General features: G+C 45.7%; 1 protein-coding gene across 2 annotated transcripts; it reads left to right on the forward strand.

The window, feature by feature from the left end:
- The first annotated feature begins 1,058 nt into the window (after positions 1-1,058).
- osbpl11 (oxysterol binding protein-like 11) lies at positions 1,059-12,211 on the forward strand. Of its 2 annotated transcripts, none has more exons than XM_076263745.1 (13): positions 1,059-1,473; positions 1,793-1,861; positions 1,962-2,137; positions 2,279-2,358; positions 2,620-2,811; positions 3,334-3,532; positions 5,965-6,110; positions 6,877-7,017; positions 7,409-7,868; positions 8,164-8,350; positions 10,749-10,931; positions 11,256-11,409; positions 12,052-12,211. In XM_076263745.1, exons 1-13 carry the CDS (start codon positions 1,355-1,357, stop codon positions 12,133-12,135), a joined length of 2,190 nt encoding a protein of 729 aa, XP_076119860.1. In that variant the 5' UTR covers positions 1,059-1,354; the 3' UTR covers positions 12,136-12,211. The 2 variants fall into 2 exon arrangements, with proteins under 2 accessions (XP_076119860.1, XP_076119861.1); XM_076263746.1 differs by having other exon boundaries at positions 6,883-7,017.
- The last annotated feature ends 8 nt before the right edge of the window (positions 12,212-12,219 follow it).

Here is a 12,219-nt window from a genome sequence, read left to right on the forward strand (position 1 = left end):
GAGGGGTGGTGGTGCATGTGTGTCTGAGCGCATCCAAGACAGAGAGCATCCTGATCCTGATCCTAATCAGTTCAGTGTATCTAGGAACAGGAGAGTCACGACAGAGTCAGTCCCCCCCAAAAAGGAAAATGTAAAACCCATTTCAAAGTGTACCCTTGTTTATAAGAGTAAAAAATAATGATAGGCCTAGTCTTGCATGCTGCACTGTTTGTAACAGTGTTAGCATTGCCCATGGTGGGTTCAATGATTGCAAAGACATGTTGAGGTGAGTTTAACTAGTGTCAATTCATGTGCATATTATTCAGGCCTATATTAGATGGCTTAATTGCAAAGGCTACATGAAGACCAAACTGCAAGATCTACATATTTTATTTTCACAATTAGGCTACTATCTATAGGCCTTCCTTATTTGGTGTATTGTTATTATGGTTTTTAGTATTGTTATTTATTTATTTTTATTTTTATTTTTATTTATTTTTTTTGGGGGGGGGGCTTCGTGATACCTCCCTGAAATTACTTTTTGCAGGTTGGGATGTCTGGACATGTCACTAGTGGAACCCGCCCCCACACACTTTGAGATCCACTGAAAGTCACCTACTAGCCTACCATGTTTAGCTTTGTGATTTTGCCGTTATTTAACGAACGCTATCCCTAACTTTTATTTTGCTGTCTATCTAACACTGGCTTATAATCATTCAACAAAATGTTTATACAAAATGCAATACGCAATAATTCAAATAATGTTGCACAAAGTTGAGAAAAACAAATGTCATGATTTCTGTAGGAGTTTCACATGACCACTCTATGATGTCAAAATAAAAGTTGTTAAAATAGAGTTCCAGTGTATAATTTCATCTACGGTTTGCTGAAAAGGGAAAACCCTGGACTTTTCCCGTTTACCACAGACGTTCATCTGGGCCTATGTATATACAGGCCTATATTCAACTTTGTCGTTGAATCCCATAATTTAACTGTTGGTGTTTTGCAAGAATTTTATTTTGATATATTTTGATGGTAACGTGATCCGAAGGTGCGTTGACTTCCTATCTAATGCACGTCAGGCATGGCGGTCCTAGGACCTGTAGCGGAGTAAACATTTGCCCTAATGATGTTTTAACGAGACACTAGACATTTTAAAGCCTGCTAACATAGAAAGGCCAGCTGCAATTTGCCCTCTCTGCCTATTACTTTTATAAATGTTATCGTTAACAGACGGAACGCTTGTCTTTGCCGTACAAAGTCAAGGAATCTATATACTTAGCGTCATATTATCGTAGCACAGGAAGCTAGCAATCGCGGTGCAAAATCCATCTAACGTTAATCTGGCATTCTCCGGGAGGCCGGGAGGGCAACCATGCAAGGTGAAACCACAGGAATACGAATGTCTGAAAGCGAAGGAAAACTCGATGGCCTAACCCAGAGCAGGACACAGGGTTCCATTACAAGAGGAAGCTCTAAAAGTTGGCAATACAGGTGATTTGCTATTGCTAACATTAGCCACCCACCCACCACTAACGTTACTGGTGTCACAAATCAGTGCCACTGCTCCTTACCACACCCGATTGTACGTTATCGAAACTACTTGTCAATAAAGTGTGTGCTATTTAAAACGTGCGAAAGGATTGGGTATGTGTTACCACCATGTCATTCTGCACAGAATTGACCACAACACAAATTCGGTTTTGTCATAGTCGGCATTCGCATGCCTGGCCTGGCTATCTTAATATTTTGTCTAACACCCATGGTTAATCCAAGAACGTGGTCTTGTATCACCCTGTTTTTGTTTTTACAGTGATCACATGGAAAATGTCGATGGCTATCTGATGAAGTATACCAACCTGGTCACTGGGTGGCAATACAGGTGAGCCTAAAGCGAGCGGTGTGGATGCAATGTATACAATGTATATTGTTTGGAATTCCACAACAAAGTTAAGTGCTCCCACACATTTTTTACTTTTAAGGTTCTTTGTCCTAAACAATGAGATGGGGGTCTTGGAGTACTTTGTCAATGAACAGTCACGATCTCAGAAACCACGAGGGACATTACCTCTGGGGGGTGCAGTGATTTCTCCCAGTGATGAGGACTCGCACACGTTCACTGTAAATGCCATCAGTGGAGAGCAGTACAAACTCAGAGGTAACTACCCCCTCTTACCCTTTCTTTCTGCCAGTCTCCCCTTACACATACAAATGTATGAATCTAAAAATGTATGATAAATCATTACAGTAACAATATTCCTCACTTGTGAAACGTTTCCCCTTTATTAATCTGACACAGCTGCCGATGCCAAAGAGAGACAGCACTGGGTGAGCCGGCTACAGATATGCACACAACATCATACCGAAGCCATGGGAAAGGTAATTACTTGAAGCTTTGTCATAGGCCTAATCTTTTTTTGGAGATTTGACCACAAACACAATCCAGTGGCTAATTAAGATGCCAAGATGGCTATAATACATTCACCAGATTATGTTCGTAAACTCTAAAGCCTGTAAATACTGTAAAGTATTTTTGTGATCCAGATTCATGTGGTGATTCATAGTAATAGAGATATTTGAGGCAAGAATACCTTTGTGATGGGTCTTTTGTCATCTTCCTGCACGGCTCATCCTTTTTAGACCAACCCTCCACTGAAGAGCCGGAGCCTGTCTGTGGCCTCCCAGGGCAGTGGCTCCCCCAGCTCTCAGCGCCGGAGCATCAGCCAGAACACCGGCTCCGTCTTTGGCATCTCCCAGATGCACCGCGGCTCCACCTCCCCTTACTCCAGTAAACGCTCGCTCTTACCAGACCACCTGCTGGAGGCCCGAGAGGTGAGTCGCCAGTGACGTTACCAGGACCTTCCATGGGTTACTTACTACTGATTGGCCATGGGTTACTTACTACTGATTGGCCATGGGTTACTTACTACTGATTGCCACCATTTTGTTACCAGTGAAATACAGAGAGCACATCCACTGATAAGGTCTTAGGGGCTTGAAGATAGAGTTTGTAATTCTAGCAAAAGGTTGCTGGTATTTGAGCTCAGGAAATCAAAGTAAACCCAAATCTTCTGTACTTCTGAAACATTATGTTGCTTGGCTGGAATTGTTTATTGCTTGGTCTGAGTCACTGTGTTTTCTCAATTACCTGGCCAGGACCTTGTATAAACAGTTATGACGTTTTTCAGCACATACTCAGAACAGATAATTAGAGGAGACTCTGTATTGGTGAATTAGTATGGTAAATTCTTTGACCGTATGCATGTACAGGCACAGCAAGCACTTTGAACTCAGAGTCAGTTTGCCACATTAGGATAGCTCATAACAAACACCTCCCTGCTCCTCCTTACCCAGATGATGAATCAGGCTCAGGGGCAGCACAGGGACCTGATCCTCAGCATCGAGGGCCTGCCGCCGTCCGCCGGGCCGTCTCCACTGGACCAGGACCTCCTGCTGCTCAAGGCCACGTCTCTGGCCACCATGACCTGCCTGAGCGACTGCCTGCACATCCTCCAGCTGCAGCAGGTGGCCCGCCAGAGGATCCCCCTGGGAGGTGAGAGAGGCCAGGGGCTTGTTTGTTTATTCCTTTGTTTGTTTGCTTGCTTTGCAGTTTGCAGTTTTTGTTGTCAGACATAATGATCAAAAGGACACTGCATGGTTATGGGCGATATAATCCTGGGTACTCAGGGATCAGTTGTCTTTAAAACAACTTTAAACAACTTTTAGCCTTTAAAAAAATTGTCATCATACTATTCACTAGTTGCCTCAACCTAATAAAATACTATTTTTCGTGGAAACTTGATTATATCATCTGGCTGCACAGCTACAGTAATTACTCTGTTAAAGTTATACTATTTAGTTTTACTCTCACTAAAACGGATGTGATGGTGACCAGGTTTACAAGTTAACGGTTGGCTGCGCTAGAAAATGTTTTTTTGACGAAAAAGCTATTGTCCGTGACGTTGTACTTAACAACCGGATAGGGTCACCAGTTACTATGCCTCAGACAGTGATGTCTACTGATGTCTACTTAGGTTCCATTGAGATGGGCTCAGTCTCCCATTATGCTATGATGTGGATCATCCAGGCGTACAGTAGTTACTATTTAAAGACCTGGGAGTGTCTCCTTGCCTCTGTTGTACTATTTAATTTTATGTAATCCAGTTGCACATGTGATGTTCACCTTGTGAATGATAACAGCTATCATAACTGTGGGTTGATGCCTGTAGCCTGGGCAGAGGTGTGTTGTATTAGTCTTGTATTAGTTTGCTTTTCCTGTTGAAGGAGTAACACCCTTGCCCAACCCAATAATGGGTTGGCTGCTCTTGCATATAGACACTGTATTGGATTACTTTAGATGGATCCATCCACCAGTAAGTCCAGGCCCCGTCAGTGTTGGTAGATTTACTTCTCAGTACACAAAGAGCAGAATGGCAGAAACCAGTCATATTTGAAATAGGGTTTTGTTTGTGAGATGGAACATGCATTAAACACATAATCTAATCTGATGTGTAGTCTGCTATAGTTTTGTGCTGTAAATTTAAGCAAAATAAGAGGATCGTGGGGATATTATTGACTGGAAGGTAAGCCCATTGGTTAATCAAAACCATTTTGTATAGTATCCCTTATATGGGTTGACATGGACTTTAACATGCTATTTACTTTAATAAATATCGTCACCAGTTTATGTTTATGTTGTTGCTTGATTAAAAGATTAATTGTGTAGCTTGATGCTTAATGCACTGTTTAAATAAGATCTGTTTCCCTGGCCTAAATCACCTCCCCCCTCAGTTATCGAACACCTTAAAACACATGGACAGAGAGCCTCGCAGGGGCGCCATGTTGTGGCCAGGTAATTAAGATTCAGCCAAAATCCGAAACCTGAAGTGCTCCCTTCCCCTCCCTGGTGCCAAGCATATGGAGAGGCAGGACTTTCAGAAATAGAAGCAGAAGGACTGGCCCACTGGCCTGCGACGCACGTTTATTAGCTTGGCACGCTAGCGCCCGGTGGCTAATCCTAGGTCATGTTGTCTTCTGAAGAATATGCGACCTCTGCTCCGTTCCAGCCAGTGGAATATTGTTTCATTATGGATGAGGAACTGGATCCTCCTCTGATAGGCCGGCGCTGGAAACCAGAGCTGCCGGGCAGCAGCAGTGTTGACATCTCTCCCAAATTGTACCGCCGCGTCGCTGTCAGGTCTTGGAACAGAAGCTCTTACTAATGCATAAAGGTGTCCTCTGTCTCTTGTGGCCAGCCAGCCACTTTTCTTCCCGTTAATGTCCCACATTCACCCCATTTCTGGGTCTCACATGTGAATCCAGGCCATGCAGGTCACACAGTGATGCCCAGAGTTGTGGGTTTGTTTGTTTTCGTGTCGTGTTTATGTGTTTCGAGGAACAGGCATCCAGTTACCATGCCATGCATTTTTTATCAAGCAAGGAATTCAGGGGAGCATATAGACACTTGATAGGGTTATATCAGTATTTTTGCTTATTTGCTTAAAGGACATACACAGTAGATATATGCTGCCACTGCTTGTTTGATTATCACTCCACCACTTAACATAGACACTCTCAGACGGGTCAAGGGAATTAGGGCCATTTACCCCTCACCCTTTAACACAGGGTGGGGGGGGGGGGGGGCAGGCAGGTATGGGCGGAGCGTGCGTGGGGACGCTGACCTGGCGGCTCAGGTTGCAGTGGGGTAGCTGTCCAGTGCGTCCGCGGGCCCCTGAGCAGCTGCTGGTGCTGGCTGCTGCTGTCGCTGCCTCCTTCGCTACCGCTGTCACATTCGGACGCAGCAAGCAGGAGCTGTAGCAGTGGTCAGGCTCGGGGTTGTGTGGGAGTGAGTGCTTCAGGAGTGTGTGTGGGTGAGTGTCTGGGTGTGTGAGGTAGGGGTGGGGGAGGGGCCCAAGACAGGTGTGTGTGTGTGTTTGGGGAGGGGGAACATGACCACCTCTGAGCCCAGCTCCATGCATCCTGCAGGGCCCACCATCGAGTGGCTGGAGCCCAAGCTGCCCGACCTGCTGAAGAACGGCGGCTCTCTGACCAGCCTGGCCAAGGATGACGCCGGTAAGACCGAGGGGGCCGTGCTGGAGCCCCTGGAGATGGACTCCTGCGCCGCCGCCGGGGTAAGACAACAATTAAGCTATCGGCTGACTCCCCCGAGACACACACACACACACTTTCTCTTTGTTGTAAAGGCATCATAAAAAATTTTTTGAGTTGCAGTTTGAAGCTGTTTGTTGTGTTCATGAATGCCAGACAAAGTGCAAAGGCCTCTTATTTAAAAGAGTTTATGTCTTTAGGAATGACACTTTATTGCTGTGAGTGTATTGTGTAATGTGTTGGAAAAGTACATCCTGTCATAGTCCTTTGTAAGGCCTTGTTAATTTGAGCCAAACCCATGTGGCAGTGTCTGTAACACAGCGTTCACGCTTATGTTAGTGCCTCGGGCTCTCAGAATTTGCCCTTATCGTCTGATCTCAATTACGTCTGTTACATGAACACCTCTGCTGTGGAATAGAACACCCTTCAGGCATGTTGGTGAAAAAGAGAGGGAGAAATTGAAGCAGAAGTCTGCTAATTCGGCTTTAAAGGAAACTCCAGCGGTTGGCGAGCAGCCAGACTCAGATGTGATCAGATCACATGAGACATGTGATCGAATGAGACGCGCAGTGATGCCGTTCCCAAAACCTCTCCCTGATGCTTATCATCAGGCCAAACACATTGACGAAAAGATAAAAGTCTATTCCCCAGGCAATGCTTTTCTGGATGTCCCTTTTTGTGGTGGCCCCAAACATTCATGGAGCTGTATAAGAGAGGGCATTAAGTGTGCAGAGTTGTCCCAGGCAGACTGCTGAGCTTGGGGCTGTGTTGTGCTGTGTGCCCCGTCAGGAGCAGGAGGAGATCAACGCGGACGAGGAGCTGGAGGACTCTGCACCGGACGAGGAGGAGGAGCTGACTGCCGAGGAGGAGGAGCGCAGCGTCATCCTGCACCTCCTGTCACAGCTCAAACTGGGCATGGACCTGACACGGGTGGGCCCTTCATCCCTCAGCACTCTTTTCCTCATCCTCATCCTCAGGCTTTCACCTCACCTCTGTCTGACAAATGCATTCTGTCTACTGGATGCAGTCCAGTCTATTTTTAGTTTATTGATTAGCTGTTGTCAAGCTTCCTGTAGGGCATAGGTTCTTGTAAAAAAAAGTGTTGATTGTTGAAAGCACTGTAGAGAGAAAACTTATTTCAACTGACCCAAGTGACTGAAATTCGCAAAGCTAAAGAAGCCCTAACATCCACTTTATGGTCCACGTTTTAAGAGATGACTATAAATGTTATTCGGTACTAATATTTTACTTGATAAGTTTATCATATACCTATGTGTCGTCTAATCCCTGAAACCTGGCCCATGGCGCTGTCCTCCTCTAGGTGGTCTTGCCCACGTTCATCCTGGAGAAGCGCTCGCTGCTGGAGATGTACGCGGACTTCATGTCGCACCCAGACCTGTTTGTGGCCATCACGGACGGGCCCAGCCCACTGGAGCGCATGGTGCGCTTCGTGGAGTACTACCTGACCTCCTTCCACGAGGGCCGCAAGGGCGCCATCGCCAAGAAGCCCTACAACCCCATCATCGGCGAGACCTTCAACTGCTCCTGGCGGGTGCCCAAGTCGGAGGCGGGCAGCGCAGCGGCCGGCACTCCCCCGCCGGGCCCCCCGGAGGGCTCGGACTCTTACCTGCTGCGCTTCGTGGCCGAGCAGGTGTCCCACCACCCGCCCGTCTCCGGGTTCTACGCCGAGTGCCAGGAGAGGAGCATCTGCGTCAACACCCACGTGTGGACCAAGAGCAAGTTCATGGGCATGTCCATCGGCGTCTCCATGGTGGGGGAAGGTGAGGGGCTCCAGCTCACAGCGTGCTGCTGTTTTCACTCCATGAACAATTACTGTTACTTACCGTTACTAAGGGTTTTCTTGGAAGAAGATAAAGATTCAGTGGTGTACTTTGTTGCTAAATTGTTTGCACCTTTAATGGCATAGAACGTATTGGGTGTCCTGGTTTTGTATTTGTTGTTGTAGGTGAGCATAGTGATGTAAGCCTGTGTTTGTATTTGAAGTTTTTCTCGAGTGCAAGTTGTCCCTAGTTGAAACCAGTCTAAATATGAAGTTTTGATTGCGGTTGCTTTCAGGCTGCCTGCATCTGCTGGAGCACGGTGAGGAATACACCTTCACGCTGCCCTCGGCCTACGCCCGCTCCATCCTCACTGTCCCCTGGGTGGAGTTGGGGGGAAAGGTCAACGTTAACTGCACCAAGACGGGCTACTCTGCTGCCATCACATTCCAGACCAAGCCCTTCTATGGTGGCAAGCTGCACAGGTAAAGCTCTAGCAGTGCACAGCTACACGAATACACTGAATCAGTTTTGACGCGGATTTTCGGATGAAATCCGATCCACGTCCACAAACACTGTATCAGTTTGGGAAGCCTTAAAAACCTGCATTAAAATGTGTAATTCTGATTCTTGAAAACCATGATAAGCACACAGTCATTAAGTATGGGTACAAGGGAATACATAACCATCAGATCAAATCTGAAAAGTGGGGGGAAATGGGCAATGTTTGTTTACTGCTTGGGTGCAATAGACAGCTCGCATACTATTTTATAGGAATTCACATTATAATGCCAGGTAGCTTTGTCGACAAACAAACACTAAGAATTATTTAAAGTTTAAAGCTAGCTTCTTGGAAATTCCAAGGATAGGCTATGTATGGATGCATATAGTCCCGCTGTTCATAGGCTACATCTTACAATGTAGACATCTACAATCGATAGTTTGCACCACCGTGTTTTTCGGTGAGCATGCTGCAACTTGGCAGTAGGCTACAATGTACCCCGGTCAGCTAGGCTATTGCATAGTATTATAATCGGTAGGATAATTGGTTTGATTGCGCTTTTCATGTGACCGCGCTGCACGAACATATTACTGCGTCAGAAGTTATTGCTCCCACTCTTTTAACATCGTCAGCGATTGTTTGCATGTCCACAGTCACTGTTTCCAGCAGTAGCCTGTCGTCATGCCCACACCCTAAATATCAGTCAATATATAGGCCTGAAGAACATGCAACAACGAAATCAACTTAGACATTTAGATAAGTTTTCCTTTGATGTGTTGAATGCTTCTTTGCATGAGCCTATTGATCGCTGTGATTGATTGTAGTGGAATAGGGCTACTCCAGCTACTTACTTAAAGGAATTCCCAATATAATGCCAGGTAGCTTTGTCAACGAACAACAAACAAATAAAATAGCCTACCTCATGTGATGGACATTATAGAACATAGTCTACACAGTGCTTCTAATGATCAAGAGGGATTTATTTGTCACATACACTACAGTAGGCTATATAATAATAACTACAGCGTCTTTAAGCAAAGTCCTTTTAGGCAAGTCCCTCCACTCGGTGGCCATATTGCAACGCTTTTTGGGCACTCATCGGGCGTCCTATTTGGCAGAAATGCGCGTGCGCAAGGCTTCACGACACCAACCTTGCTCCAGCGGCGAGTTCACAACACATGATTGGCACGATGTCTGCACAACACACCACATAATTGGCTCAATGTATTCACATCACACCAGATGATTGGCTCAATGTATTCACATGTCGATGTTTTGCCGAGGAAGGGGTGGGATATGTGTAGACAACGGCCATATTAGCGTTACAAACTAACCCCATGCATTTCTATGGAGGATTTTTTGAGTGCTGTGTCTCCTCATTAGAAAGTCTCTGCTTTAAGTTGCATATAATCCTTTGCCATTTACTGTATGGCTGTCAAATGAATAAATGTAGACTACTTCTCCAAAAGCAGCATGGCCATCATCATGTGAAACGAGCACAACGAATCAGGGAAGGGAACATGGGCTTGTACGTCATCTCTTTTCAGATTGTTCCGAAACACACTGCAGACACACAGTCCACATTTGTCCGATACGGCTGCGGAGCAAAATGAGTTTGGGGTCTCCAGCGGATCCAAATTGCTCCACTTTGGAGACGCTGATACGATGGTCGAATGTGGACGATAGGACGAATCGTAACAAAAGACATAATGTAGACGTAGCGTACATAACATTTCATGCATACATCTCCTCATGCATACATAACCTCAGTACCCTCACAACTTCCTGAACTTTTCTCCAAATACCATTTATGTCCACCCATATATCCCCGTTCTCTACAATGACTGTTGAATTTGGCCCCAGTAAGATTTCACCAATGTATGGATGTGTCAATTAAGTTAATGTAGTTAAGTTAATGTAGTTAAGTTAATGTAGTTAAGTTAATGTAGTTAATTTAATGTAGTTAATGTAATGTAGTTAATGTATGTAAATTAAAGGCACCCTTAACAAGATTTGCTCTCGGGTTCCCCCTCTGGCTGAGAAGCGCAATAATAAACAAACTAAATATGTGTCTTTTGCAACAAAGTATGACCATAACTCCAATACAATAAAGAGGAAATGCACCGACAGCAGTCTGTAGAAAAAGATCTCTGAATTCCTGTAGTATAGCTGCTCTTTTGCATTTCGATTACGGAGGGGGGAGGGTGGAGGCAGTTTCCTAACCGAAACTAGAAAGTTGCTAGGTTGGTAATCACCTACACAGGTGGACAATGGCAGAAGTGCAGTTCATCATGTCATGTTAAGGTCAAAAAACTGTTAAGGGCACCTTTAAGTTGTGAGTCCAAAAAGTTGATTGTCTGCCTGTCCACCCCCACCCGCAGAGTGAGCGCCGAGGTGAAGCACAACCCCACCAATGTGGTGGTGTGCCGAGTGCAGGGCGAGTGGAACGGCGTGCTGGAGTTCAGCTACACCACGGGCGAGACCCGCATCATCGACGTCACCAAGCTGCCCGTCAACCGCAAGCGCGTGCGCCCTTTGGAGAGCCAGGGCCCCTACGAGTCCAGGTGAGGCCAGACACAGAAGAGACCTCAGGGGTTTGGTTAACATACTGATGCATGACAAGACCAGGCCTCTTCTTTTAATGTCATGCTTCGGAACCAAACTCTTATATGACTTTGTTATGAAAAAATGGCTAAGCAACACTGATGCTAAACAAAGCACTATAAAACAGACATCATTGTTGTTTGTTTGAGTGTTGTTGTCACTTCTTGATTGAAACAGTGCTGCTCTGAGACCAGTTAGTATATTGAGTTGAGTTAGCTCAGCGTAGTGTTAGTTGAGCAGTGGAGTGGGCCCTGACCAGTGTGTGTCTGGTGTGCTGCGTGCAGGCGCCTGTGGCAGCACGTGACGGAGTCTCTGAGGCAGAGGGACATCGAGAAGGCCACGGAGCACAAGCGCTTCCTGGAGGAGCGGCAGAGGGCCGAGGAGAGGCATCGCACAGAGACCCACACGCCCTGGAGGACCAAATGCTTTGAAAGAAAAGTAGGTGCCACAGTTTGGTCTGAATACTGTATATTGGTCAGCTAACTTACTCATTTGTTTTCATTTTCAAAGGTTTTGCATAACAGATGAAAAAGATAAAAGATGGAAATTTCAGGTCTACCAAAAAATGAGACAACACATTTATGATTCGTAATTGATAGTTATTCATCAATCAGCTTTAGTTCAGACTAAATTTCTTTTTTTTCCACTTTGCTAAAGCTTCTCAAGATCTGCATCTCTGATTTCAAAGCTGTACTACATCCTTATGCGTATGCAAACTTAATCCCAAATTTTAATTTGTATTTTCACGATTTTCTGCTTGAGCCAGCCGATTTAGGCTTGTTGGAGATTATGGAGACAGGTAGTCTATCATAGGCACAGATTCCACATCCTTACCTGCTGAATACTATTGTCAGTCAGGACTTTTTTGATGTTTGATGTCATCAAGGGCATGATGGTCCCCTGCTCAACTACCGCATGCATCTTCTCTGAAATAATAAAAAACGGAGCTTGTTTTGCCTCAAAACAGAACGTCCACTCATTTCTGAGATTTGGTAATGACTTGTCAGCCATGTAGAGATTCCATGGTCCTCTTTGAAGCATCATGTCTCTAATCTGTCCTCTCTCCCATCCACTCCACAGGGTGAAGGCTGGGTGTATTATCAGCCGCTGTGGAAGACAGCCGACCAGAGCCCGACGTTGAGCACCTCTCAGACCAATCTCTGAGCTCCCCATGAGGCTCTCCGCACCCCCAACCCCCCACATCACACGTTCCATCTCTTCTCTCTAAGGACAGAACCCCCCCCCCCC

This window comes from Alosa pseudoharengus, unplaced genomic scaffold, assembly GCF_046254945.1.
Source record: "Alosa pseudoharengus isolate Yale_2024_CS ecotype anadromous, Long Island Sound unplaced genomic scaffold, YU_APseudo_1.1 YU_APseudo_1.1_scf_3, whole genome shotgun sequence".
Lineage (NCBI taxonomy): Eukaryota > Metazoa > Chordata > Actinopteri > Clupeiformes > Clupeidae > Alosa > Alosa pseudoharengus.